The sequence below is a fragment of the Saimiri boliviensis genome, chromosome 21 (assembly GCF_048565385.1).
Source record: "Saimiri boliviensis isolate mSaiBol1 chromosome 21, mSaiBol1.pri, whole genome shotgun sequence".
NCBI lineage: Eukaryota > Metazoa > Chordata > Mammalia > Primates > Cebidae > Saimiri > Saimiri boliviensis.
The window spans coordinates 3,719,665-3,744,896 of record NC_133469.1 but is presented as its reverse complement, the minus strand read 5'-3'; the positions used below and the strand labels follow the sequence as shown (position 1 = coordinate 3,744,896).

General features: G+C 54.5%; 1 protein-coding gene across 2 annotated transcripts in view; it reads left to right on the top strand.

The window, feature by feature from the left end:
- The window catches only part of PHF21B (PHD finger protein 21B), a 117,324-nt gene that overhangs the window by 60,613 nt on the left and 31,479 nt on the right, over positions 1–25,232 (top strand). For both annotated transcript variants that reach the window (XR_012515541.1, XM_039463275.2), the window contains exons 3-5: positions 17,789–17,881; positions 21,591–21,941; positions 25,012–25,152. Coding sequence is in view for 1 of the 2 variants with exons in the window: in XM_039463275.2 (XP_039319209.1) it covers positions 17,789–17,881; positions 21,591–21,941; positions 25,012–25,152 (585 nt within the window). In the remaining variant the exon portion in view is untranslated. The remainder of the gene's footprint in view (positions 1–17,788; positions 17,882–21,590; positions 21,942–25,011; positions 25,153–25,232) is intronic.

Genomic DNA, 25,232 nt, shown 5'->3' with positions numbered 1-25,232 from the left:
CTGCCTTTCCATGGGGGTTGGAGCTGTAGCTGTTGTCCTTTATAAAATATATAGATTTTTTTGGCTGGGTGCAGTGGCTTATACCTGTAACCCCAATACTTTGGGAGGCCAAGGCAAGCGGACCACTTGAGGTCAGGAGTTCCAGACCAGTCTGGCTAACATGGTGAAACCCCATCTCCACTAAAAATACAAAATATTAGCCAGGCATGGTAGTGGGTGCCTGTAATCCCAGCTACTTGGAAGGCTGAGGCAGGAGAATCACTTGGACCTGGGAGGTGGAGGTTGCAGTAAGCAGAGACCACGCCATTGCACTCTAGCCTCTGCAACAGAGCAGAACTCCACCTCGAAAAGACAAAAAAAAAATCCCCTGGGCTTGGTGGCTAGCACCTGTAATCCCAGCTCCTCTGGAGGCCGAGGTACAAAATGGCTTGAATCTGGGAGGCAGAGATTGCAGTGAGCCGAGATTGATCTGCTGCGTTCCATCCTGGGTGACAGAGCAAGACTCTGTCTCAGAAATAAAATAGATAATAAAATTTGGGAAACATTTGCATACATTGAAATTCACAGATTTTAATTGTACTGTTTAATATGTTTTGATGGCTGTGTGCACCCAGGTAACTTATACTCTAACACAGTGCATTTGCATCACCTCAGAAGATTCTCTCCTGCACCTGCCTGATCCGTCCCCCAGAGCACCCACGGTTTGGACTTCATCATCATAGATTAGTTTTGCTGGTTCTTGAGCCTCATGTCAAGGGAGTCCTGCAGCCTTTTTGAGGGTTCCCTTCATTCCACACGGTGCGGTGAGGCTCTTCCGTGCTGTTGAGGGTATTCGTCATTATTTCCCCGCAACTTGCTCAGTGGCATCCTGTGGCATGGGCATCCCATGGCATGGGGGTCCCATCATAGGTTTGTCCCCTCACTGACTGATGGACATTTGAGTTGTTTTCACTTTGGGGGTGTTATGAATAAAGCTGCTCTGGATTTTCATGCACATGACATTTTGGGGACAGGTTTTCATTTCTCTTGTGTAAACATCTAAGAGTGGAATTGCTGGGTCAGAGAGCACGGGCATGTGTTTAATTTTGTAAGAAATGACCCAACTGTTTTTTCAAGTGTCTGTACCACCTCTCACTCCTGCAATGGTTTGTGAGAGATCTGGCTACTCCCTGATGGCCCAGCTCAGCCCACCCGGGACTCCGTCCTTGGCCACCTGTGCCTATGCTCAGAGTGGACCTGTGTTCACACCTGGTGGCCGCCTGGCTGTGATGTCTTCCTCTCTGCCTGGCCTTTGAGGCTTCTTTCTCCCTGGAACTTGGTCCCTCAAGGCTTTCTTGTATTCACTGCTCTTGGTGATGGATAGGAGATATATATATTTATTTGAGATGGAGTCTCGCTTTGTTGTTAGGCTGGAGTGCAGTGGCACGATCTAGACTCAGTGCAGCCTCCGCCTCCCAGGTTCAAGCAATTCTCCTGCCTCAGCCTCCCAAGTAGCTGGGATTACAGGCGCGCACCATCACGCGCAGCGAATTTTTGTATTTGTAATAGAGACGGGGTTTCACCATGTCGGCCAGGATGGTCTCGATCTCTTGACCTTGCGATCTGCCCACTTCTGCCTCTCAAAGTGCTGAGATTACAGGCATGAGCCACCGCACCTGGCAGGCGATGGAGAGGATTTTTATTTTGTTGGGTGTGTCTTGATGTCACCATGGAGTTAAAGTTTTCTCATCCTTCCACTTCCTTATCACAAGTGGATGTTCAGTTGGGTGCTGTGACTCATGCCTATAATCCCAGCACTTTGGGAGGCCGAGGCAGATGGATCACCTGAGGTCAGGAGTTCGAGACCAGCCTGGCCAACATGGTGAAACCCTATCTCTACTAAAAATACAAAAAAGTTGTCAGGCATGATGGCGGGCACCTGTAATCCTAGCTACTTGGGAGGCTGAGGCAGGAGAATCCCAGGAGGCGGAGGTTGCAGTGAGACGATATTGTGCCTGGGCAATAGGAGTGAAACACTGTCTCAGGAAAGAAAAAAAAGAGTGGATGTCCACAACTTTTGTCTTAAGTTGTAAGTTTCCTGTAGAATAGCATTGTCTAATAAAAGCATAGTGAGAACTACACGTGTAAGTTTAAATCTTCTGGTAAGTCACAATTTTTAAAAAAGTAAAAAGAAATAGGTGAAATTAACTTAGAGGGTGAACATCATTTTAATATTTTATGTGACCCTTTTATGTACGAGATATTATTTCAGCATGTACTTAAGTTTTAAAATACTAATGAGATGCTGGGCCGGGCGCGGTGGCTCAAGCCTGTAATCCCAGCACTTTGGGAGGCCGAGGCGGGTGGATCACGAGGTCGAGAGATCGAGACCATCCTGGTCAACATGGTGAAACCCCCGTCTCTACTAAAAATACAAAAAATTAGCTGGGCATGGTGGCGCGTGCCTGTAATCCCAGCTACTCAGGAGGCTGAGGCAGGAGAATTGCCTGAACCCAGGAGGCGGAGGTTGTGGTGAGCCAAGATCGCGCCATTGCACTCCAGCCTGGGTAACAAGAGCGAAACTCCGTCTCAAAAAAAAAAAAAAAAAAAAAAAAAAAATACTAATGAGATGCTTTAATCTCTTTTCAGAAGTCTCTGAGGTCCCTCATGTAGAGTCCACTTAAAGCACATCTCAGCTCAGGGTGGTCACTTGCAAGGGCTCACCAGTAACGCGTGGCAGGAGGCCGTCGGTCTCGAGGGGGCAGTGAGGCATCCAGTCACACGAAGAACTGGAGCTCAAATGAGGGGCTGGGGGCAGGAGGCGACGGGGCTGTGGTAGGACAGGGAGAGATGAGGGCCATAGGCCGGGAGCGGGCATTTCTGCCGGGCCGGAGAGACAGCTGGCCTGAGGCTGAGGCCGCTCTGCAGGGAGCTGCCTTCAGAAGCAGGCAGGACCCACAGCCTGAGGGGCGCGCCCAGGACGCACGCCGATGGCAAGGTGCACCCCAGAGCCCTGCTGCATAGCCCTCCCGGGAGGAGGCTGTACCCATTCATCCCAGGAGTGAAGCCAGCAGCCGGGTTCTTCAGAATCCTCCAGAGAGGTGTGCTCCACGGTATTCGGAGGACAAGAATGTTCCCCCTGTCCTAGTACATTTAAGTCAAAATCTAAAGCTGCTTTTCAACATGTTATTTGCACAGTTAGAAGTGCCGTTCCTTCTAAAAATACCCCAGTGGAGAGAACAGTACGTTGTGCGTCTCCTGGGCAGCACGGTGCGGTGCCGGGCTCAGCTCTGGGCCTCAGCTCAGAGTGGGTTTACTCGGGGTCTGGGCTTCCCCGAGGAGCGCAGACGCAGGACAGAGCTGAACACTTTTCTAGTGTCACTTACTCTGCTCCTCCGTGAAGCTGGCCTCAACATCTCCATCTTACAGATGAGGAAACCGAGGCTCAGGAGGTTAAACAGCTTGAGGTCACGGCTGCAGAAGGCCGGGTTGCCCTCTCCCATGAGACCTGCCGGTGTCTCAGGGCCTCCAGGGTTCCAGGTGTGTGCCATGTGCTTCAGTTTTAACTGCCAGGGCAAACCTATGTGAACGTTGGTTCTCCCTGTGTGCAGAGGAGGGAAACTGAGGCTCAGGGAGTTTGAGTAACTTGTGCGGAGCCTCGTAGCGCCTAGGCGCAAGACTGGGGTTTGCTGTCAGGTCTCTGGGCTATGTTTCTTGAAGCTTCCAGCTAGGCACAGGTCAGAGGGAGTGTGTCAGGGACAGGGCTGACCACTGGACTGATTGCTGTGATGCCTTTTCCCTTAATGAAAGTGAATATTTATTTATACTGCATGAGTGTGTGTGTTTAACCAGCTATGGAGATGTCAGAGGCTCAGGAACTTCCTCAGGAGCCGAGCGGGACTGTTGTCCTCCCTAAAGCCTAGCGCATGCTCCTGGCAGGTCTCTGTGAGGTCTGGGACACTTCCCAGGGTGGCCTGGTGGGGCCTGCCGAGCTTACGGTGGGTCTGGCATTAAGTAGCCTGATGAGGAAAGAGTGAGGACCAGACCGGGGCGGGGGACATGGCCATCCCAGACACTACAGAAGTGGGGCAGTGGGGGCTTTGGGCGAATCAGAAGCTTCTGGCCGAGAGGGCTTTCAGTTCTTCTAACCCCAGGCTCGGGGCTCCAGGACTCCTGCACCCTCCAGTTACGGGCCCACGTGGCACTCCCCTTGGCTTGGAAGCTCCCTGGAGCCCCAGTGCCTACCTGCAGGGTCCAGACAGCTTAGCCTGATGGGTGCGGCCTGTCCATGTGCTGATGCCTGGCTGTTTCCAGATGAACCCAACGCCCTGGCAGATAGGTCTCCACTCCTGACCACGCCGTCCCAGTATGCCTCTAGGCTGTCCCTCACTGCCTAGATGATGCTGTCCCTTCTCGGCCTGAAAATACTCCTGCTCATAGAAGTCCCTTCTGTTGGATGTGGATGTCTGGAAGGAGTTTCATGCATGTTCGTTGTGATGATCTCATCATGATGTCATCAGTCTTCCGTGTGCCTGTCTGTTTTAGGTCACGTGCGGCGATGAGTGACTGGGTACCAGGCTGTTCTAAGGTCCTCGCCACTACCCTGCAGGACGGGGGAAGCAGGCGGGCGAGGTGCAGGTGAAGGCTGGCAGCACCTGGGAGTCAGGAGGAAGTGGCTGAGGGCACTCAGCCCCCGTGCAAAGGCCCCTGCCTGGTAGCAGCCACCAGGACCACCCTCTGGGTCAGCAGTCCTCAGAAGGTGAGCGGCTGCCATGCCCACCTCAGCAGGGAGGAAGCAGAGGTCAAGATGGTCCCCTGTGGTCTTGCGGTGGTGACACAGGCCGTGTACTTTCTGGTTAGTTTTCACCAGGAAGTTCCTCCAACTGCGTGGAAATGTGGTGACGTTGCTGAGCGCGGCAGGATCTCAGTAAACAGACAGGGGCGCTTCATGAGCCCATGGCCTGTCTCCCAGGGAATGCCAGCACGTTCCCTGTGATTGTGTAAATCATTTGTATTTCGTTACTGTGCCCACAAAACCCTTGGCTCGCGTTGCAGGGAACACACAGATTCATTCCCCACTTGCTTGGGGTAATCACTGTCTGTCTGTCTGTCTCTCTCTCTCTCTCTCTCTCTCTCTCTCTCTCTCTGCGCCTCTCTCTGCCTCCCTGTCTCTCTCTCTCTCTCTCTCTCTCTCTCTCTGCCTCTCTCCCTCTCTCTCTCTCTCTCTCTCTCTCTGCCTCTCTCTGCCCCTCTCTCTCTCTCTCTCTCTCTCTCTCTCTCTCTCTCTCTCTCTCTCCCTCTCTCCCTCTCTCCCCCCAGGATGGAGATGAACTAGGCACGAAGGTGCGTGATGCTCCCATTGCCCGTTCCGTGTAGCCGAGACCGTCCCGTGCACTTCCCTTGAGTCTCGGGCAGCGCCTTCTGATGCTCACTTCTGGTCCGTTTCCCCAGACGGCAGGCAGAACCTCACATCCGTGTACAAGGGGCCCAGCAGAGAGTAGCTGTGCAGTGAACACTTGCTGAGTAGAATTGGTGCCAATGGCTTAAGGAAATAGAAGAGAGACCTGATGCTGCGTTCCCAGCAGGGCAGTAGCGTTTGCCAATCCAACCAAAAGCCTGTTCCCGAGGACAGGACCTGTTGTCCTTGGCGAATGCCCTGTTAGAATTCGGGCTTCCTTTGAGGGGCTTGCGGGCACCTCTGGGGTGCTGGAATGGTCTGTATCTTGGTCTGCATGGTGGTTACTTGGGTGTAGATATTTGTCAGATCCGGTGAGCTGTGGCCTCCGTGCTGTGCCATTCACTGGAAGTAAAATGGGCCCTTCCTCTGGAGATCCAGGGGTTGTGGATGGGGATGACCAGGGTCCACCCACCCTCGCATCCCTGCCCACACCGAGGCTTGCTCTGGGAGGCCTCTGCAGAGAGAAGAGCACCTGCTAGGCTGTGCCAGCTCTCCGTGGTACGGGCGGAGAAGTGCACCCTCAGATTCCAGGGTGTCGGAGGTGGGGATCATGAGGCTGAGGCCAGCGGGAGTCTGTGTGAGCCCATGTTATGTGGAAATGAGACCTCCTCAGTGATGGTCTGTTGTACAGCGGTCTGGAGGTCTGGAGGGACAGGCAGTTTTAGGAGGCACTACGGTTGATTGGATTTGGCTGCTACTGTGAACCGTTTGGAAGATGTGTGCCTGGTGGTGGTGGCCACTCCAGACCCGAGGGTCCAGGTCGGGGCTTCAGGGCCCCCTGCCTAGGAGGGAATAAAGACACTCAAAAGGGGGTGATCAGTCTCTGGGGACACAGGGACGAGTAAGTACCAACCACCTGGGTGTTTCCTCTTACCCCAGGCTCAAGGGACGCAGCCCTTCTGCTCTCTGGGGTGGAGTATTTTCCCGCCCATCTGCTCTCTCCTGGCAGCGCTTTTCGACAAGCCCACGGCCCCTCTTCAAGGTCAGATTTTGCTGCACCTTTAGGAAACAGACGGGCAGAGGGAAAACTAACCTCAGGGTCTTCCCAGTGGAGGTTTGAGGCCCCCAGCCTCTGCCCCGGGTCCTCCGTGCAGTGACATGGCCTCACCCGCCCTCTCCACGGCCTCAAGGCTGCGTCTTTCCCTGTGCCCTGCCTTCCTGCCTTGGGGGATGCGGCTTAGAGACGACCCCCTCCTGTTCGGCTCCTCCCTGGGTTTTGGTCATTCCCAGCAGGCTGTTGGCTATGCGGGTCCTTCTCCAAGGGCATAGTGCACTCCTGGGCGCCTGGAGTCCAGGTCTCTTCCAGATGCTGTGTTTTCCTGCTGAGTAGATGCAGACATGGCCATTTTAGCTGGTCTCATGGACACCCTCCATGGCAGAACTGGCGTGGGCTCAGAGGCCCCCACTTTGGTGTGGAAGTTTCCAGAATACACCTCTACACATGCGCCTGTGGTTGCTGGGGACCTTGAAGCCATTTTTTTGCACCTCCCCCCCACACAAGATCACAACCCCCAATCCTTAGCTCATGATGCCATTCAGAGTGTGTGTTTCCTGCTAAATAGCATAAAATTACATCCTTTCAGCGTAATCAAACAGCTCTGCACCGCCGAGGGCTGAACGGGTGTTTTAAATGTCAGCGTGCGGTAGTCACTTCTGTTTTCTGGCACTTTTGGATTAAGAGCAGCTCCCTGTAACGGCCTCTGCAATAGGTTAAGTGGCCCTGGGCAGCCTGCCTCGGCCGGCCTGGCTTTAGTCAGGGTCACCGAGACCGAGCCGGGCGGGAGCCACCTGTGCCTGGCAGCCAGTTCCCAGCGGCCACGTGTCATTGTTCCTGCAGTGCTCTCAGTAAGCAGTATCACCTTGGAGCGAGACATCGGCAGCATCCTGGAGTCAGAACTTTAGAAAATGACTCTTTGGTTGGTCATGGTGGCTCATGCCTGTCATTCTAGCACCTTGGGAGGCCAGGATGGGTGACTCACTTGAGCTCAGGAGTTCAAGGCTCTAGCGAGCTATGATTGTGCCACCGCACTCCAGCTGGGGCAACAGAGCAAGACCTGGTCTCTGAAAAGAAAAAGAGAAAATGACTCCTTGTGGGGCTTGCTGAAGCTGGCTTTGGAAGAGGGTTCCTGTTTTAAAGCCCAGCATTGAGGTCTCCTAAGAGTCCCCTGGGTGTCGCTCACCTCTCTGGAGCTGTTGGGTATTGGGGGCTGCCCCAGCACCCTGGGAGAGAGCAGGATGCAGGTGGAGAAGGTCTGCGGGCCCTGGACAGCTGGTCCTGGCAGGAGAAGATACCGAGTTCCAAACAGGCCTCTGCACCTCGGGGTTGGGGGGTGCTGCCCCTGTGCCCTGCCCTTTCGGGACACTGGCCAGCAACCCATCATGACGGAAAGGGTGAGAGCCCTTCGGTGCCTGCCCCAGGGCGCTCTGCCTGATTCACACTCGGCTCCTGGGCATGGCATTCAAGGCCCCTGGTGACAGGGCCTCTGCCTGAACCTCCTCTCATCCTTCACTGCCCACCTTTGGGAGCTGTAGCTGCCGCTGCTCTGAGCCCCTTGGCGCCCCTGCTGCTGGTGCCTCTGCCCCTCCCATCACCGTCCTATCCTGCCTCCTCACTCCTGTGCAGTTTCCTGACTGCCCACTGGTAACATTGCAGTCCAATTTTCAAGGTCCCACTCAGATACTCCCTCCTCCAGGAAGCCTTCCAGCATCCAGCTGTAGACAGCTCCCTCTGCCTCCTTTATGCATATCTATTTATTATAAAACATGCAGAAGGCCCTGTAATAAGCCTCCACATGTTCTCCACCCAAGTGGGTCAATAGGGAGGTTGGGCAGTTTGCTTCTGATCACTTTTTTTATTTTTGAGACGGAGTTTCGCTCTTGTTGCCCAGGCTGGAGTGCAATGGCGCGATCTGGGCTCACCGCAACCTCCGCCTCCTGGGTTCAGGCGATTCTCCTGCCCCAGCCTCCCAAGTAGCTGGGATTACAGGCACGTGCCACCACGCCCAGCTAATTTTGTATTTATAGTAGAGACGGGGTTTCACCATGTTGGTCAGGCTGGTCTTGAACTCTCAACCTCAGGTGATCCACTCGCCTCGGCCTCCCAAAGTGCTGGGATGACAGGAGTGGGGTCAGGCTGTGCACAGACAAAGGCACTCACGCTGTTCACCCCGAGGGATGCTTCCACACTCTTGGTGGCCCAGGCGAGTCTGGTTGCTTCCCTCTGGCTGCTGGGAAGTTTTTCATTGTACGAGAACATTCCGGTTCGTCCTTTCCCTCCTAGTGACAGTGGGCGGTTCCTGGCTTTCCTGGTTACAGGTACTGCAGGGACCACCCTGTGCTCAGTAGAGGTGTCCCGGGTCGCTGCCTCACCTCATCCGGCGACCCGTCGCCTCCCCTCCCTCCAGCTAGCAGACCCTTGCGTCTCCGTGGGTCCCTCAGGCCTGCCCGCTGTTGCTGCACTCCTGTGGGTGCGCGTCGGCCAACAGAGGAGCCCAGGACCGAGAGGCAGCGGCGCCATTGGAACCACTCACGTGCCAGTGCCACCCGCTGCTGCCTGGAGCACCTGCGGCCCAGCGCCTGCTGGCACAGGGACCCCCGCTCTGGTCCTTGTAACAGGGACAGCAGATCCTGCTCCCTTGCTCTGGAGGTTCAGGGAGCGATGCATCTGGCATGACCCGGGCCAGTCCAGGAGTGAAATTCAAACGCAGGCGGTTCGGCCTCCCTGCAGTGGCCAGATGTGGTTGTCAGCGCACATGGCCTGGAGGAGCTACCGGGCAGCCGGCCGAGACGGCGGCAAGCGGGGGTTCTCCTGGGTTTTCACATGCGCTGCCCGTGGCCCTTGCCGTTTCCTCCTGGATGAGCTTTGGGGTTCCTGAAGGTGGGATGCCTGAATGGGAGTGGGGGACACCAAATGGGGACATAAAGGTCAGGCCCAACGACGCACTCCTGCAGCAGCGGCGGCCCGTGGAACCAGCTCGATCATTCCTGACCGTGATGAAGGCGGCCGTTGGATTCCATCTGTTGAGTAATGAACTGGTTTTGCGTGGCAGTGAAAGTGGGGCTTACGTCGTATCAATATTTATCAGCGGTTATTGATGTTGGAACTGACTTGTTATCTTTGCCACACATCACGGCAGTTCTATAAAGATGCAAGGAAAATTGCAACTTGAGAAAGCAATTAAACCTCTGTGCTGTGTGGCTGTGCGTGTGGTGGCCGGGCCGCGTGGAGAGGAGGAGGGCGAGGCTGCCTTCCATGGGGGCTTCTGGGAGCCCTGGGGCTGCCTCCCCACTCACCTTCCCAGCCTGGTGAAGCCCGGGCCTGCTCGAGTGTCTGGAGGCCTTCGGAGTCCTCAGCCCTGGCGGTGGGGCCTCAGAGGTGGGGGATGCAGGGCGGGGGGTGCTCTGCAGCCCCAGGGCCTCCGTGTTGGTGAACACTCTGGAGAGCCTTGTCTACTCTTGTGCAGCGAGGGTCTCCACGGGAAATGGCACCCTGCAAGGAAGCAGCCACAGAAACCCAGTGCCGTCTGTCGAATATCGTCCTGGTTTCTTTAAAAAGTTTCTTTCGGCCATGTGTGTTGGCTCACGCCTGTAATCCCAGCACTTTGGGAGGCCAAGGCAGATCACTTGAGGTCAGGAGTTTGAGACCAACCGGGCCACCACGGTGAAAACCCGTCTCTACTAAAAATACAAAAATTAGCCAGGCGTGATGGTGCACGCCTGTAATTCCAGCTACTTGGAAGGCTGAGGCAGGAGAATCGCTTGAACCCGGGAGACAGAGGTTGCAGTGAGCCGAGATCATGCCATTGCACTCCAGCCTGGGCAATAGAGTGAGACGCTGTCTCAAAAAGAAAAAGTTTCTTCATGAGTAGAAGGGGTGCTGTGGGGCTGTTCTCAATGGAAAGAGGCAGAAGAGACCCACCGGTGACAGGGCTTGTCCTGGACTGGGTCCTGCTTCTAGGCAACGGGACAGTCAGGAAGTTACACTGTGGCCTGGCAGACTGAGGACCGCGGGCGTGAGGCTGGTGCTGCTGTGTGGGGTGGGTCCTGGCAGTGCGGGCTGAAGTGGGTGCGGGAAGAGCTGAGGGGTCCCGCACAGCCGACAGAGCCAGCGGTGGAGCCCCTCTGCCCTGCTACAGCTCCAGAGCCAAGTGCCCAGAGCACTCAGAAGCATTTATTAAAGACATATTTTTCCAGAGCCGCATGTGGCTTCTGCCCTGGAAAGTGGTAGGGTCTGCACCGACACCTGTCTCCTGCCCACTGTCTCCCTGTGTCTCAGCTTCCCGGAGATTTCCCCAGCTGCCCCCGACTCAGCCGAGGCAGGAAGAATTTGAAGTTATCTTTGACTTTTATGGCCTTTTCCCCCCCTATTAAAATGCTTGGAGCTGTAAACGTAGCCACAGGCTCATTGATCTTGAAGGAAGTGCAGCTGTAAACTACCTGGTGAAATCGCCTCTGAGATGATCGTTTCTACGGGTGTCGATGAATTCCAACTTGGAGCAGAAAGGTCAGCCCTTACCAGATAAAATGTCTTCCAGCTAGCTAATTAAAGGTTCGTTGGGAAGTGGAAGAACGCGCTCGGGTGGGCTTGGAGTGAAGGCAGCAAATCGAGATTGGAGAGCGCAAAGCCAGCTTAGCGTCGGCGGAGAATGGACGGTTGGTGGAAGGGGAGGCAGCGTTGGGGAAGGAACCACTGTCCCCGGCTCGGCAGCCCCGTTTGCAGCAAGCTCTTCCCCAGACTGTGGGGATGTTGGGCTTTGACTCAGAATCGTCCCTCCTTCGGTGCTGGGGGCTGTGGGGCCGTGAGTGCAGAGCCCACTCTTTCTGCCGACCGAGCTCGGGGTGCTGGGTACTTGAGGACACCCCATACCTGGTGCTCCCTGAAGAGCTTCAGGGCACCCCCAGTCCCAGATAGGGGCACACACGTTGCCCTTAGGTTGGTTTGGAGTTTTGGGGGAAGCGCACGGCCAGGTGCTGTTTGTTCTGCCAGCCTCCTGCGGGTGTGGACATTTCCCCAGGGTGGGTCGCGTCCCGTTCTTGGTAACTGACTAGGGCGGATCACGCGGAAACAGCACTCCCAGTCGTCTTCTCCCCACCCCGCTCTCGGGGCTCTTCCTCTCCGCCACCTCTGCCCATCCCTTCCCTTTGGGTCTCCCCTCCTTTCCCTGCTCCCAGATGTGAACTCCTAAAGTGGGGGGACAGGAGTTGCCAAGGTCCCAAGTCAGGAGGGAGGGTCGAGCCTTGACCAGATATGTAGGCTCGGAAACGTGGACACAGAGCCAAAGATGCTCCAGAGAAGAACTCGTGTGGAAACAGCCGTGCATGCCCGAGTGGGTATCCGAGAAAGCAACAGCCACTGCTGAGCAACACCCGGACACGGGCACATGGCCACCACTGCCATGCACGGCAACACCTGGGCACGGGCACACCCGGCCCACACGGCAACACCCGGAGACAGCCACACCCAGCCCACACGGCAACACCCAGATATGGCCACGCTCAGCTTACATGGCAACACCTGGACACAGATACACGGACACTCCCGGCCCACACGGCAACACCCGGATACAGACACAGTCGCCCCCAGCCCACACGACAACACCCAGATACGGACACATAGCCACCCTTGGTCCACAATGCAACACAGAAAACACACACAGCGGTCCTTGGCCCGTGCAGAGCCACCTGCAGGAGCAGCTTGACACAGCAACCCTGGAGGACTCACAGAGACACATGTGGGCTTGGAAAACATGACAGCCCACACCCGCTTTGCCTGCAGGATAACCCCACACCTCCTCATGGGCTAGACCACGCTTGGAGGCTTCATCCGAGGCATGAGAGTGAGGACGGAAGCCCCAGCAAAGCAGGTGCCTATTCTCTGGCCCCATCAGATCTGCTGGCCAGCCCCATCCATGTGGAAATTTCTCCTCCCAGGAGCCCCACGGCTTGGCTCTCGTGCACCCACTTCTGGGGAATCTGCCTCGGGAATCCACCTCAGGGACGTGCTCCCTAGGCCTTCCCACCATAGAACCTGCTTCCCCCAGAACTCACGTGCCGTGTGGGCCTTCCTGCCACAGAACCCACTTCCCTGGGAATCCACCACAGGGACAAGCCACATGGGCCTTCCCACCACCGAATGCACTTCCCTGGGAATCCACTGCAGGGATGTGGCGCGTGAACCCTCCCGCCACAGAACCTGCTTCCTTTGGGCCTGAGGCCCCCAGGTAGGTGAAATCACCTGGAAGCTGGCTCATCAAATGGCCGCCCCTGCTGGCCTCCCACCCCCATGGTCTGGGCTGGCCTGGGGCCCTGACTGTTGACCAGCTGTGGAAGTGGCACTGGCTGGCAGACTGGGGCAGGGAGATCAGAGCCTTCCACACACCTCGCTTTGTGGATGCTGGGGGGATGCTGGTGGTGGCATTCGAGGTAACAAGGAGGGCAGTCCCCATAACCCCCCGTCTTTGAGACATGCATTTGGAGAGGTGGGTGTCAGGTGGCCCTTGAGGTGGTCTTAGTGCTGCTCGCCCGGCTGTGCTGGCCAAGAGCAGCAGGCAGTGTTGTGGATTGACAGCTGCCTCATCAAGTGGCCGAGGCTGTTGGTCACGTGCCCCGCATTGCATAGAAAGCTTCGTTTCAACAAATGTCCAGAGTGAATGTCCGGGGAAATGTGGGTCACTTGGTTCCACGCAGAGAGGCATGCAGCTGGCTCAGTGGACGTGAGCCTCTGCAAAGAGGAGGCAGGAACTGTCCGAACATAATCAGAGAAGCAGCTCTGTGCGTGGGACCTGAGACCGTCTGCCGAGTCATCTGGGGATGGATGATCCTCATTCTAGGGGCGGAGAGATGTGAGATAAGGCGAGAAGTGGGAAGGGAATTTGTAACAGCTTTGTGGAGGTGTGACTGACGGAGAGTAAGCTGTGCATATTTAGAATGTGCAATGTAAGTCTGAGGAATGTGAGCCCCTGGCCACAGTCAAGATCGTGAACACGTCTCTCCCTGAAAACATCCTGGGATCCTTCCGTAAGCCCTTCCTGTCATCCCTACACCATCTCCACAAAACCTGGGCTCTATTTTCTATCATGTTGCTTGCATTTTTCAGAATTTCATGTAACTAGCGTCATACAGTGTGGATTTTTTTTCTCGGAGTCTGGGTTTTTTTTGGCAGTGTCATTTTGTGACTCATCCATATTGTGTGTGTCCGTAATTTGTTCCTTTTTATTGCTGAGTAATACTCTGTCGTGTGAAGACACCACACCCTGTTCACCCGTGTACTTGTTGGTGAGGGTTCGGGTTGCTTCCAGTTTGGGTTGTGATGCCTAGAGCTGCTGTGGACATTCACATACGAGTCTCTGTATGAACGTGTGCCCTCCCTTCTCTTGACGAATGCTCAGGAATAGAATGGCTGCCTCAGATGGTCAATGTCTTAGTCTGCCCAGGCTGCCATAACAGAAATACCATGGACTGGTGTCGTCTTAAGCAACAGAAATCCATTTCTTAGGGTTCTAGAGGCTGGGAAGTCCAAGATCAAGGTGCCAGCAGACTCAGTTCCTGACGAGGCTTCTATTCCTGGCCACCTTGTTGCTGTATTTGCCCACAGCAGAGAGAGAAAGGGGATGAGAGAGAAGACACAAGCTCCCTCGTGTGTCTTCTTAGAAGAGCACCCACTGAGGGCTCCACCCTCATGACCGGATCACCTCCCAGAGGCCCCATCTCCTCCAAATACCATCACATTGAGGGTTAGGATTTACACATTTGGACCTGGGAGGCGACACATCCACTCCGTTCATTGCCATACGTATGATTAACTTTTGCACTGCCAAGCCGTGTTTCAAAGTGATCGTATCATCTCACGTTCCCAGCAGCAGCGACTGAGAGCTCTAGTTGCTCACCAGCACTGGGTTCGGTCCGTCTTTGTACTGTTAGCCACCCGAATAGGCTTGTAGCCGTATCTCATTGTGGTTTTAATTTGCATTTCCCTAATAACTAATTCTGTGTATATTTTTATCTGCTTAATCGCCATCAGCAGCTGTTCTGTTCCTGTTGCTGTTCTACCTCCTCTGTCTCCTCCTTCCCTCCTCCCTTCGCTCCTTCCTTCCTCTCCCCTCCTCTCTCCCTCCCTTCCCTCCCTCCCTCCCTCTTCCTCTTTCTCCTCCTCTTCCTCTTCTTCCTTCTTTTTTCTTCTTTTTTTTTTTTTGAGACGGAGTTTCGCTCTTGTTACCCAGGCTGGAGTACAATGGCGCGATCTCGGCTCACCGCAACCTCCGCCTCCTGGGTTCAGGCAATTCTCCTGCCTCAGCCTCCTGAGTAGCTGGGATTACAGGCACGTGCCACCATGCCCAGCTAATTTTTTGTATTTTTAGTAGAGACGGGGTTTCACCATGTTGACCGGGATGGTCTCGATCTCTTGACCTCGTGATCCACCCGCCTCGGCCTCCCAAAGTGCTGGGATTACAGGCTTGAGCCACCGCGCCCGGCCCTCTTTTTTCTTCTTCATCTTTCTTCTTGGATCTCACTTTGTCATCCAGGTTGGTGTGCAGTGGTGCAATCATGGCTCACTGCAGCCTCAACCTCCTGGCCTCAAGGGACCCTCCTGCCTCAGGCTCCCAAGTCGCTGGGACTACAGGCACATGCTACCAGCCTCAACTAATTTTTAATTTTTTTTTTTTTAAGAGACTATATTGCACAGGCTGGCCTTGAACTCCTGGCCTCAAGCGATGGGCCTGCCTCAGCCTCCCAAAGTTCTGGGATTCCAAGCATGAGACACTGTGCCTGGCCCAGTATATCTCCTTTAGTGGAGGATCTGTTCAAATATTTTGTTCATTTTTGATTGAGTTTTTTGTTTCCAGATGATTGCGTTTTGAGAGTTCTTTCACAGATTGTGGATACAAGGCTTTCATCACATAGGTGATTTGTGTGTGTGTTTTCCAGCGAGTGGCCACTTTTTGCATTTTGCTAACATTGTCTTTCCAACTTTGGGAGTTTCTTATTTTGTTGAAATGAAATTATTATTTTGCTCTTATATCGATTATGTTTTTGGTATTGTATCTAAGATTCTTTTCCTGACCTAACATCCCAAAGATTTCTCTTACATGTTGTTGAAGCAGTTTCATAGTTTTGGTTCCTGCGTTGAGATCTCTCTGATCCATTTGTTCTTTTTTTTTTTAAACATGGTATGTGGTATGGCCTGAAGTTCTTTTCTGTTTGATTTTAGTGTGATCTCCTTGTTCTAATACCGTTTTGAAATATTCTCTTTTTTATACTAAATTATGTTTTTGGGCTATGCTGAAAATCAATGGGCCATATATGTGTTAAGTCTACTTTGGACTCTGTTCTGTCCCATTGATCTGTTTGCATCTTAATACCAGCGCCACATTGTTTTGATTACTGTAGCTTTACAGCAGGTCTTGGAGTCAGATAACGTTAAGTCTTTCCCTTTGTTTGTTTCATAGTTATTTTGGCTCTTCTAGGTCCCTTATAATTTCATATGCATTCTAAAATCATCTTGTCAATTTCTATTAAAAAACAAAAAAGCCGGCTGAGATTTTGATCTGAGGCTGTGTTGACTCTGTAGATCAATTAGGGAGGAATTGAAATCTTAACAGTACTGAGGCTTCTGATTCATGTGTATGGGTTTATCTCTTTCTTAAGTCTTTAAACATTTCTCTCAGCAGTGTTCTGAAGCCTCTGGTATACAGATCTTATATAGCTATATGTCTGTATAGCTTCATCCCTGTTTCTCATTTTTATGTCTTGATGCTATTGCAAATGGCACTTAAAATTTTTTGAATTTGTAAATGTCGGTGACTGGTGTGTAGAAACACAACTGATTTTTGTATATTGTCCTATCCTGCAACCTTGCTAAATTCATTTACTAGTCCTTAGAGCTTTTGAAAAATCTATTGAGGCTGGCATATGGTTTTTCTTCTTACATGTGTGATTTTAGCAAATTACACAGACTGACTTTCAAATGGCAAATCAGCGTTGCATTCCTGGGGTAAATACAACTTGTTCATTACGTCTTGTCCTTTTCATTTTTGTTAGAATGGATTTGTTGACATTCTGTTATAAATTTCTGCATCTGAGTTCAAGAGGAGAAACTTGTCCCTGGCCAGTGATGGTTTGGCTGGATCTGAGTGAGGGGGGTCCCTCTCTCCCCATCAGGCACCAGTCTCATGGGGTGCAAAGATGGCCGCATAGAACTGCTCCATCAGGGCTGGGCATGGTGGCCCACATCTATAATCCCACCACGTTGGGAGGCTGAGGTGGGCGGATCACCTGAGATCAGAAGTTCAAGACCAGCCTGACCAACATAATGAAACCCTGTCTCTACTAAAAATACAAAAATTAACCAGGCATGGTGGCGTGTGCCTGTAATCTCAGCTACTTGGGAGGCTGAGGCAGGAGAATTGCTTGAACCTGGGAGGTGGAGGTTGCAGTGAGCCGAGATCGCGCCACTATATCCCGACCTCGGTGAGAGAGCAAGACTCCATGTCAAAGAAAAAATAATAATCACTGCTCCATCAGGGGCTGTGGGTAGTGGTGGTTCCCACAAAAGGAGACTTTAGACAAGGCACCCCAAAACCCGTCTCCTGTACGCGTGTGGGCCTGGAATTCCTGGGAGGGTGTCGTCTCCCTTCTCCCTCCCCTAAATGTGCACCCTGCTAGTGGTGCTAGCATCCCATCGTGTGTTGGAGAGACCCCCATTTTGGGGGGCTGGGATGAGGGGCTTGTCGGGGCATACCCGGGTCCTTCCCCTTCCTGAGGTACTCAGTGCCTAAGAAATATTCCTGCATTTTGACCCATGAATCCCTGTTTTCAGACTCTCCCACAGAAATGCTCTGTGATGTGGAAATGGATTTACCCACACAGATGTTCAGCACAGCGCTGTTTACTCACTGGAAAAAGATGGGGCTAGAACCCAAATTTCCAAGAGGAGGGGACTGGCTGAAGAAATACCGTGATGTCTGCTGAATGGAAGACCCCATAGCCATTAAAGGAGTGATTTATGAAGATTGGAGCGACATCACACCTTGTCCTTAAATGAAAGTAGAAAAATAGGTTACAAAAATTCTATATATAGCTGTGTAAAAAATTCACTTAGAAAAGGAAGCCAATGTGTAACCAAGGGGAATTGGTTTCCGGGCAGTGCTCTCTTATCCTTTCTCTAGTTTCCAAACTTTCTTGAAGGAATATCGATGACTCTGGTGATTTTTTTAAAAGTCATAATTAAGAAAGGGAAGAGTAGAAGTTGCTGGCTCCAAAGCAGCTGCCCCTGCTTGGCGAGGCTGGGGGCGACGCGTCCGGCCTGGGCTGCGTGTTCGTCCGGGCCCAACGCCGCCCTCCTCTCTCTTCCAGGCTTTGGGAGCGGTCACTGCAGTGCCTGTCACGGGTCCTCAGGTCAGTTCCTTGCAGAGGTTGGCCGGGCAAGGAGCGGCGGTGCTACCTCAGGTAAGCAGCCCTCGTGCGGGCCCTGGGGCGTCCGTCTGTCTGTCCCTACAGTCTCTGTTCCTAACCTGTCAGCACGGGTTTCTGCTGGGCACTGGGACAGGCGGAACCCGCGCCCTCTCAGCTGAACCTTCCCCTCTTACCTCCTGAACCCCTTCTTCAATGGCAACATTTGGACCAGATACGTTTTGTCAGCAAGGAATTGGGAAATCAATTTAGTGGGTCATGACCAGAATTTTTAAAAATGGAATAAATTAGGCCAGACTGAAATAGAATGGAAATATCAAGATGCATCCTATGCGTTATTTCTTGAACAATTTTTTTCCAGAGTGGGTGACTACATAACGTGTATTTTTGACTATGGGTTATGGTCAAGAAGTTTGAGACACTCTGGAAGAGGGGATTCATTTCAGGGGCAGCACAGACTGCAGGCCAGGTGTCCTGGCTTCTAGTCCAGGGACCCCCGGACGGACTCCACCCTTTCCTCCAGTCACCTGACCTCTCACCCTTCCTGGGGTGGGGCTTCTCACCTGCAGAGGGACTGGCACTGGTGCTGGCTCCGTCCGTCGGTGGCCGTGAGGGTTGTCAGGGGACAAAGCATTTGTTGTTTGTTTGTTTCTTTTCTTTTTTTTTTTTTTAAGATGGGGTTTCACTATGTTGGTCAGGTTGGTCTCGAATTCCTGACCTCAGGTGACCCACCCACCTCAGCCTCCCAAAGTGCTGGGATTACAGGCGTGAGCCACCGCGCCTGGCTGGGAGCAAAGCATTTTTAACCACGCCTGGTACAGAGCACATGCCGGGTAATTATTAACCAATTCCGTTAGTACCACGAGCTTACCTTTGTTGAGCACCTGCTGAATACAGCATACTAGGCCAGGGGCTGCCAGTGGCAAAGACCAAGATGGCCCCTGCCTGTCCTGGGGCTTCAGGGCTGGACAGATTCCCCCAGCTTGAGGATGGTGAGAGGTGGCTGCCCTGGGCATCTCATCCACGTGGCAACTTTCCCCAGGTGCCCACTTGAGCCGAATCAGAGTCTAGAACAGGGTGTCCAATCTTTTCGTGTCCTTGGGCCACATTGGAAGAAGAATTGTCTTGGGCCGCATATAAAATACACCAACAGTAAGAGTAGCTGATGAGATAAAGGGAAAACAATTGCAAATATAGACTCATCATGTTTTAAGAACGTTTGCATTTGTGTTGGACCACATTCAAAGCCGTCCTGGGCTGCATGTGGCCTGTGGGTGGGACAGGCTTGGTCTAGAGGGAGGACAGACAGGGAAAAACAGATACTGTGAGTCCAGGGTGATTGGGCCCTGCCAGAAGGAGACACAGGGGTGGCGGGAGCCCTTAGGAGGCTTGCTGCACACCTGGGCATCAAGAAAGGCTTCCTGGAGGAGGCAGTGCTTGAGCTCGGCCTCAGGGTGAGAGGACGTTGGAGTTAGGCCTCAGAGGGAGAACCCCCCAGGAGGAGGGCGCAGGGTGAGAAATAGAGGCAGAGGTGGTAGGGAGAGACCTGAGTCCAACCACTGAGGGAGTCACGGAGGCGGAGAGGCCACCGGGGGCCCCTGGGGACCTTAGAGCCAGGCTTCCCTTGTTGGTGACCTGTGGGCAGCAGGGAGCTACATGAGGCTTCAGAGCAAGGGAGGCACTGGGGAGAGGCTGCCAATCAGGGCCAGTGCTGTTTTCCTCTGCCCCGCACCCCCACCCTTCCTCCTCTCCCACTTTCACCTCCTGGACCTCTGTCTCCGTGTTCTATCCCTGCTGTCCCCACCCCACAAACGTCTGCACCCGCCATTGGCCTGCTGGCCTCCAGGATGGTCAGCTCGGGCCAGAAGGTGTCCGGTGCATGCCGGCTCCGGCTGCCGGCTGCTGCTGTCCTAGGAGGCTCTCAGGGATCAGAGCAGGCAGGCTGTGGTGGCACCAGCCTGGCGGGGTGACCACAGACCCAGAGAAAGGAGACAGGGCGAGGACACGGTGGCCCCCGGGGCTTTCTGGCCTGGGGCTGCACACAGGCTGTGGGGACACAGGCGGAAAGGCTGTGAGCTCCAGGGTCCCCCGTAGGTGTTCTCCCTGGGGTGGCTCAGGCCATGTCCTCAGATCCCAGCTGAGCTTCGGTTCTGTGTCTGGCATCTGATTCGCACTGGCTCACTGATGCCCAGAGTCTGCTTACATAGGGTGGGTGGCCAGGGGCAACCGGAACATGTGGGCAAACCCCAGATACCAGGGAGGTGCCGACAGAGCACAGAGTGGCCACTGCCACAGCTGAGCTCCTCACCGACCACCACTGGGGCATCCATCCGCCCCCGTGCCAGTCCTCTTCAGAGGCGGAGAGCAGCAGTTTCTCAACGGGTGGGTGTCTGCAGCTGAGGGCTGGCAGGGCCAAGGAGGGTTCTTTCTGAAGTTTGCCGCCTTCGACGTTGGAGTTTGTGCTGGGCGATAAGCCTGGCACCGGGGGCCGAGGGCCCTGACCGCTGCTGCCGAGGGCAGAGTGGCAGGAACCCAGGCTGGTCACATCGCCTGCCTGTGGTGTGGCCAGGGCCCTGATGTGGGAGGCCAGGCTCATTTTGCTGAGGATTCAGAACGGCAGGGGACACAGAGATCACTAGACTCAAGGGCCATTTCTGTGTCAGGCATTGGCGGGGAGCTCACAGACGTGATGCCACCCGACCGAAGAGCCCGCTGTGCCCTGGTGACCTCCCCAAGACCACAGGGCCCTGTAAGAGCCACCCTGGACCACTCCCTGGACACAGGGTGGGAGGAGATGGGCGGGGCAGCACAGCCTCTGTGCCCTCACTGATGCCAGATGGGCTCACACAAGTCCTGGCTCAAGCCCCGCTGCCCTGATAACGACTGCAGCCTCATATTCCCAGTGAGTCTCCACTGCATGCCTCAGCTTGCTCATCTGTAGAATAGGACAGGATGCCCGCTCTGCAGTGCGGGTACAGCGGGGCTCAGATGAGAAGGCAGATCGTGGCCCTTCTCCTCCTCTACCAAGTACCAGCTCGGCCAGAGAGACCCCCCACCCAGGCGGCGCTGAAGGAAGTGAGAGGCAGACACCCAGAGAGAACAGCAGTCTTAGCGCCCCATGCACATGAGGGATCTGGCCCGGTTCTGGTGTGTCACCAGGACCCCAGAGGAGCCAGGATTGGCCCCAGTCTGTCCAGAGTCCTGCCTGAACCCGGCTGCCCATGGCCACCCTCTGTACATCTTCCCTGTTTTTGGAGAGCTCCGCAGCAGTCACTCGTGCACAGCTCTGTGGTGTTCATGGGAGCACGGCAGTGGCCCCCACCCAGATGGAGAAGCAGAACTGGGCAGGGCCCCTCCCAGTCCTGGCCGAGGGGCAGCACTTTCTAGACTTCCAAGGCCAAAGGGGGCTTTGCTGCTTGGGACTTGATCTGCAGGGCATCTTACTGCACAGACTGTCCCCTCGTGTCCATCAACCCCGCTGCTCTTCACCGTCTTCTCTGAGTGCAGCTGGGAGGGTCTGGGGTCCAGAGCAGCCCTTCCTGAGCCCTGTGGCCAGTCGGTGCAAGCCCAGGAGGAGGGAGGCATTGGGGTCAAGGTCTCACCCACTGTGAGGCTGTGACGGGCTCTGCTCTTTCCAATGCTACACCCGCCCCTTGAATATAGGAAGTCTCGGAGCCAGGGCGGCCCCTCCCCGGCGCTCCTGTGTGTCCGCCTGTCTGACCACACACCTATCCCTTCTTCCCAGGTTAGGCCAAAGACTCTGATCCCAGACAGCCTCCCCGTTGCCCCGGGCCGGGACCGGCCACCCAAGCAACCCCCAACATTCCAGAAGGCCACCGTGGTCAGCGTCAAGAACCCCAGCCCAGCCCTCCCCACTGCCAATAACACTGTCAGCCATGTGCCAGCGCCCGGCAGCCAGCCTCAGGCCCTCGCCGAGCCCTCCGCCCTCGCCTCTCCGCTGACCAGTGCTGGGGTGGCCTACGCCATCATCTCCACTTCCCCCAGCAATGCCACTGCCATGGCCCCCAGCACCGCTGTGTCTGTGGTCAGTGACAGCATCAAAGTTCAGCCCCTCCTCATCAGTGCTGACAACAAGGTGAGTGCCCACAGCGGGCTCCGGAGAGGGCATGCAGCCACATGCAGGAGGCTGAGGGCAATCATACAGGAAGGGCCGAATGGATGAATGGGGGGTGAGTGCCCACAGCAGGCTCCAGAGAGGGCATGCAGCCACATGCAGGAGGCTGAGGGCAATCGTACAGGAAGGGCCGAATGGATGAATGGGGGGTGAGTGCCCACAGCAGGCTCCAGAGAGGGCATGCAGCCACATGCAGGAGGCTGAGGGCAATCGTACAGGAAGGGCCGAATGGATGAATGGGGGGTGAGTGCCCACAGCAGGCTCCAGAGAGGGCATGCAGCCACATGCAGGAGGCTGAGGGCAATCATACAGGAAGGGCCGAATGGATGAATGGGGCAGAAACAAGAGGAGAGAGTGAAGGAATGGAGATGAATGGAGTGTGAACACATGACTAAGGGAGTGAATCAGTGAACGAATGAATGAGCGTGTGATCCAAAGGTAGTGTGGCTGAAGGAATTAATACCAGTGGAAAAGGAGTGATTGGTCAATGAATGAATTCATTGAAATGATTAACCAATTAATGACGTGTGGCTGAATGAGTGACTAGAAGAGATATTGATTGTCTCTGCTGGTGGAGTTGGACGGTCAAGGGCTTTGTTTTTTTGTTTTTTAGATAAGAGTCTTGCTCTGTTGCTGAGGCTGGAGTGCAGTGGCACGATCTTGGCTCACTGCAACCTCTGCCTCCCGGGTTCAAGTGATTCTCCTGCCTCAGCCTCCCGAGTAGCTGGGATTCCAGGCGAGTGCCACCATGCCCAGCTAATTGTTGTGTTTTTAATAAAGACGGGGTTTCACCATGTTGGTCAAGCTGGTCTCAAGCTCCTGACCTCATGATCCTCCCGCCTCAGCCTCCCAAAGTGCTGGGATTACAGGTGTGAGCCACTGCGCCTGGCCGAGGGTGTTTTTACCCCACTGCCCAAGTGCACAATTTCCCGTAATTTCGTTGCCAAGATTTAAAACTAAAACTAAGGTCCTCCCGCTGCCACCTCCGAGCTCCTGGTGGTTATTTATGCTGTTTGAGGTCTTCGGGGCTGCTTCATCCCTGCCACCTCCTATCTGTGGCCTCTTTCTCTCTGTGCCTCATTTGGGGTCTGCCAGGCCACCCCTCTCTTGCTTATGGCTGGGGTGCCTTCTGCCTCCCCAGCCTGGATGTTGACGGCTGACCCTCATGTGACCCGGTGCTGTGGCACCCAGTGCCTTCCCACCCACTCTCGAATTCGCAGTCTGAGGAGTTGTCATGGTCCGTGGCGGGATGGCAGGTGTATCCCAGGAAGGCGCCTGATCCAGGCTAGGTGCTTAGCAGATGTTGGAAGGAGTGTGTCTCTTTCACTGCAACTGCGTCAGCATTTCATGTTGGCCATTTAAACACCATCTTTGCTCATTTGCTAGGCACACACAGATGCCTCATGGTTAAAAGTTGAATTCCCAGCCGGGCGCAGTGGCTCAAGCCTGTAATCCCAGCACTTTGGGAGGTCGAGGTGGGTGGATCACGAGGTCAAGAGATCGAGACCATCCTGGTCAACATGGTGAAACCCCGTCTCTACTAAAAATACAAAAAATTAGCTGGGCATGGTGGCGCGTGCCTGTAATCCCGGCTACTCAGGAGGCTGAGGCAGGAGAATTGCCTGAACCCAGGAGGCGGAGGTTGCGGTGAGCCGAGATCGCGCCATTGCCCTCCAGCCTGGGTAACAAGAGCGAAACTCTGTCTCAAAAAAAAAAAAAAAAAAGAAAAAAAGTTGAATTCCCTTGGTTGCTGTTAAGCGTGAATGTTTTTCTTACACTTCTGAAGAACCCAGTCTTCTCATGTGGGGCTGGAGAATATTCTCTGCCCTTTTTTTCTGTTGGAGATCTTAAATGTTTTTCTTCCCATGAATATAAAGAGAGACATTTTTTTTCTGTGCAGAGATTATGAGGTTTTAGAAATGTGATAGAAAGAGGAAGACAGAGCTTCCCTTAAGCCAGCAGAAAAATGGGACATGTTTTCTCTTTGTGCCTAAAAGCCTCCAAATCATAAGACAGTCACCACCTGGGCTTAGGGGAAAACAGAAAAACACCCAAGTTCTAGTTGCAGCCAGACTGTGGCTGATGGATCCTGGAGAATTCCTCTTCCTCGGAGCCATGAAATCCAACAGTTCTTTCCCAGTTTCCTGTCCAAAGAAATAAAATGGTAGAGCTAGAGATGGAGTGGAGTCCGGCCCCGGGAGAGGCTGGCTGGGTGGGTGCATTTCAGGCAGGTTTTCAGCATCACGCCCTTTCATTAAACCAGAGCATCCCTGAGCCCTGAGGAAGGTTGGCTAATTGGTGGCGGTGGGGGGGGACGGGGGGGAGGTTCTGCAGGGTGGTATTTGGAGACCCCTGTCCCCTCCCCCATCCACCATGTGAGGGGCCTCATGGAATTAAAAAAAAGAACATTATTCCCACCTGTGCCCCCAAGCCAGGCTTGAGTGTCTCAGACCCTGTGACAAGGGGAGGGAGAAGTGCCAGAAGGGCCAGACTGACCTGGAGGACTTCCCAGGACCTCTGCCTCCTGACCGGATGGCAAGGAGCAAGTCTGCGCTCTCATGGCCTCGGTTCACCTGCCTCTGGGCTGGGGATGAGAAGTCCTTGCTGCCTGAATGTGCAAAGCCTCCCTGGGGAGAGGCGTGGCCAGTTTCAGATGACCAGCCTGACTCTCAGAAGCAGTGACTTCCCTGAGGCCACACCGCGGGGAAACGGTGGGGCAGGACTGGAACCCAGGACTTCCAGATTCTTAAGCCAGGCCGGGTTCTCGAGCAGACTCTCCCCGTGGTGGAAAAGGTGTGTCAGGAGGGGCAGGTGCTGGACACACCGTGGTGCAAACCACCCGGTTCCCGGGGATCTGCCCTCGCAGGATAGCCGGGCCCAGGCTCTGTACTCCCCAACCCCTGCCCCGTGCCCTACCAGCTACCTCCCCGGGCCCCTCACCCTCCCTCTCAGCCCCCTCCACCCATCCTCTCTTCGTCTCACCCCTCCCTCCCCATCGCCGCCCCCTTCACCCCTCCACGGCATCTTCCAGGTCATCATCATTCAGCCTCAAGTGCAGGCGCAGCCCGAGAGCACGGCAGAGTCACGGCCACCCACGGAGGAGCCATCTCAGGGAGCTCAGGCCACCAAAAAGAAGAAGGAAGACCGGCCCCCGACCCAGGAGAACCCTGAGGTAGGATGGCCTTCTCCGGAGGGCCCAAGCCCTGCTCAGCACTTGGGTGCTGAGCTGCTGTGCATAGCGGGGATAGCTTC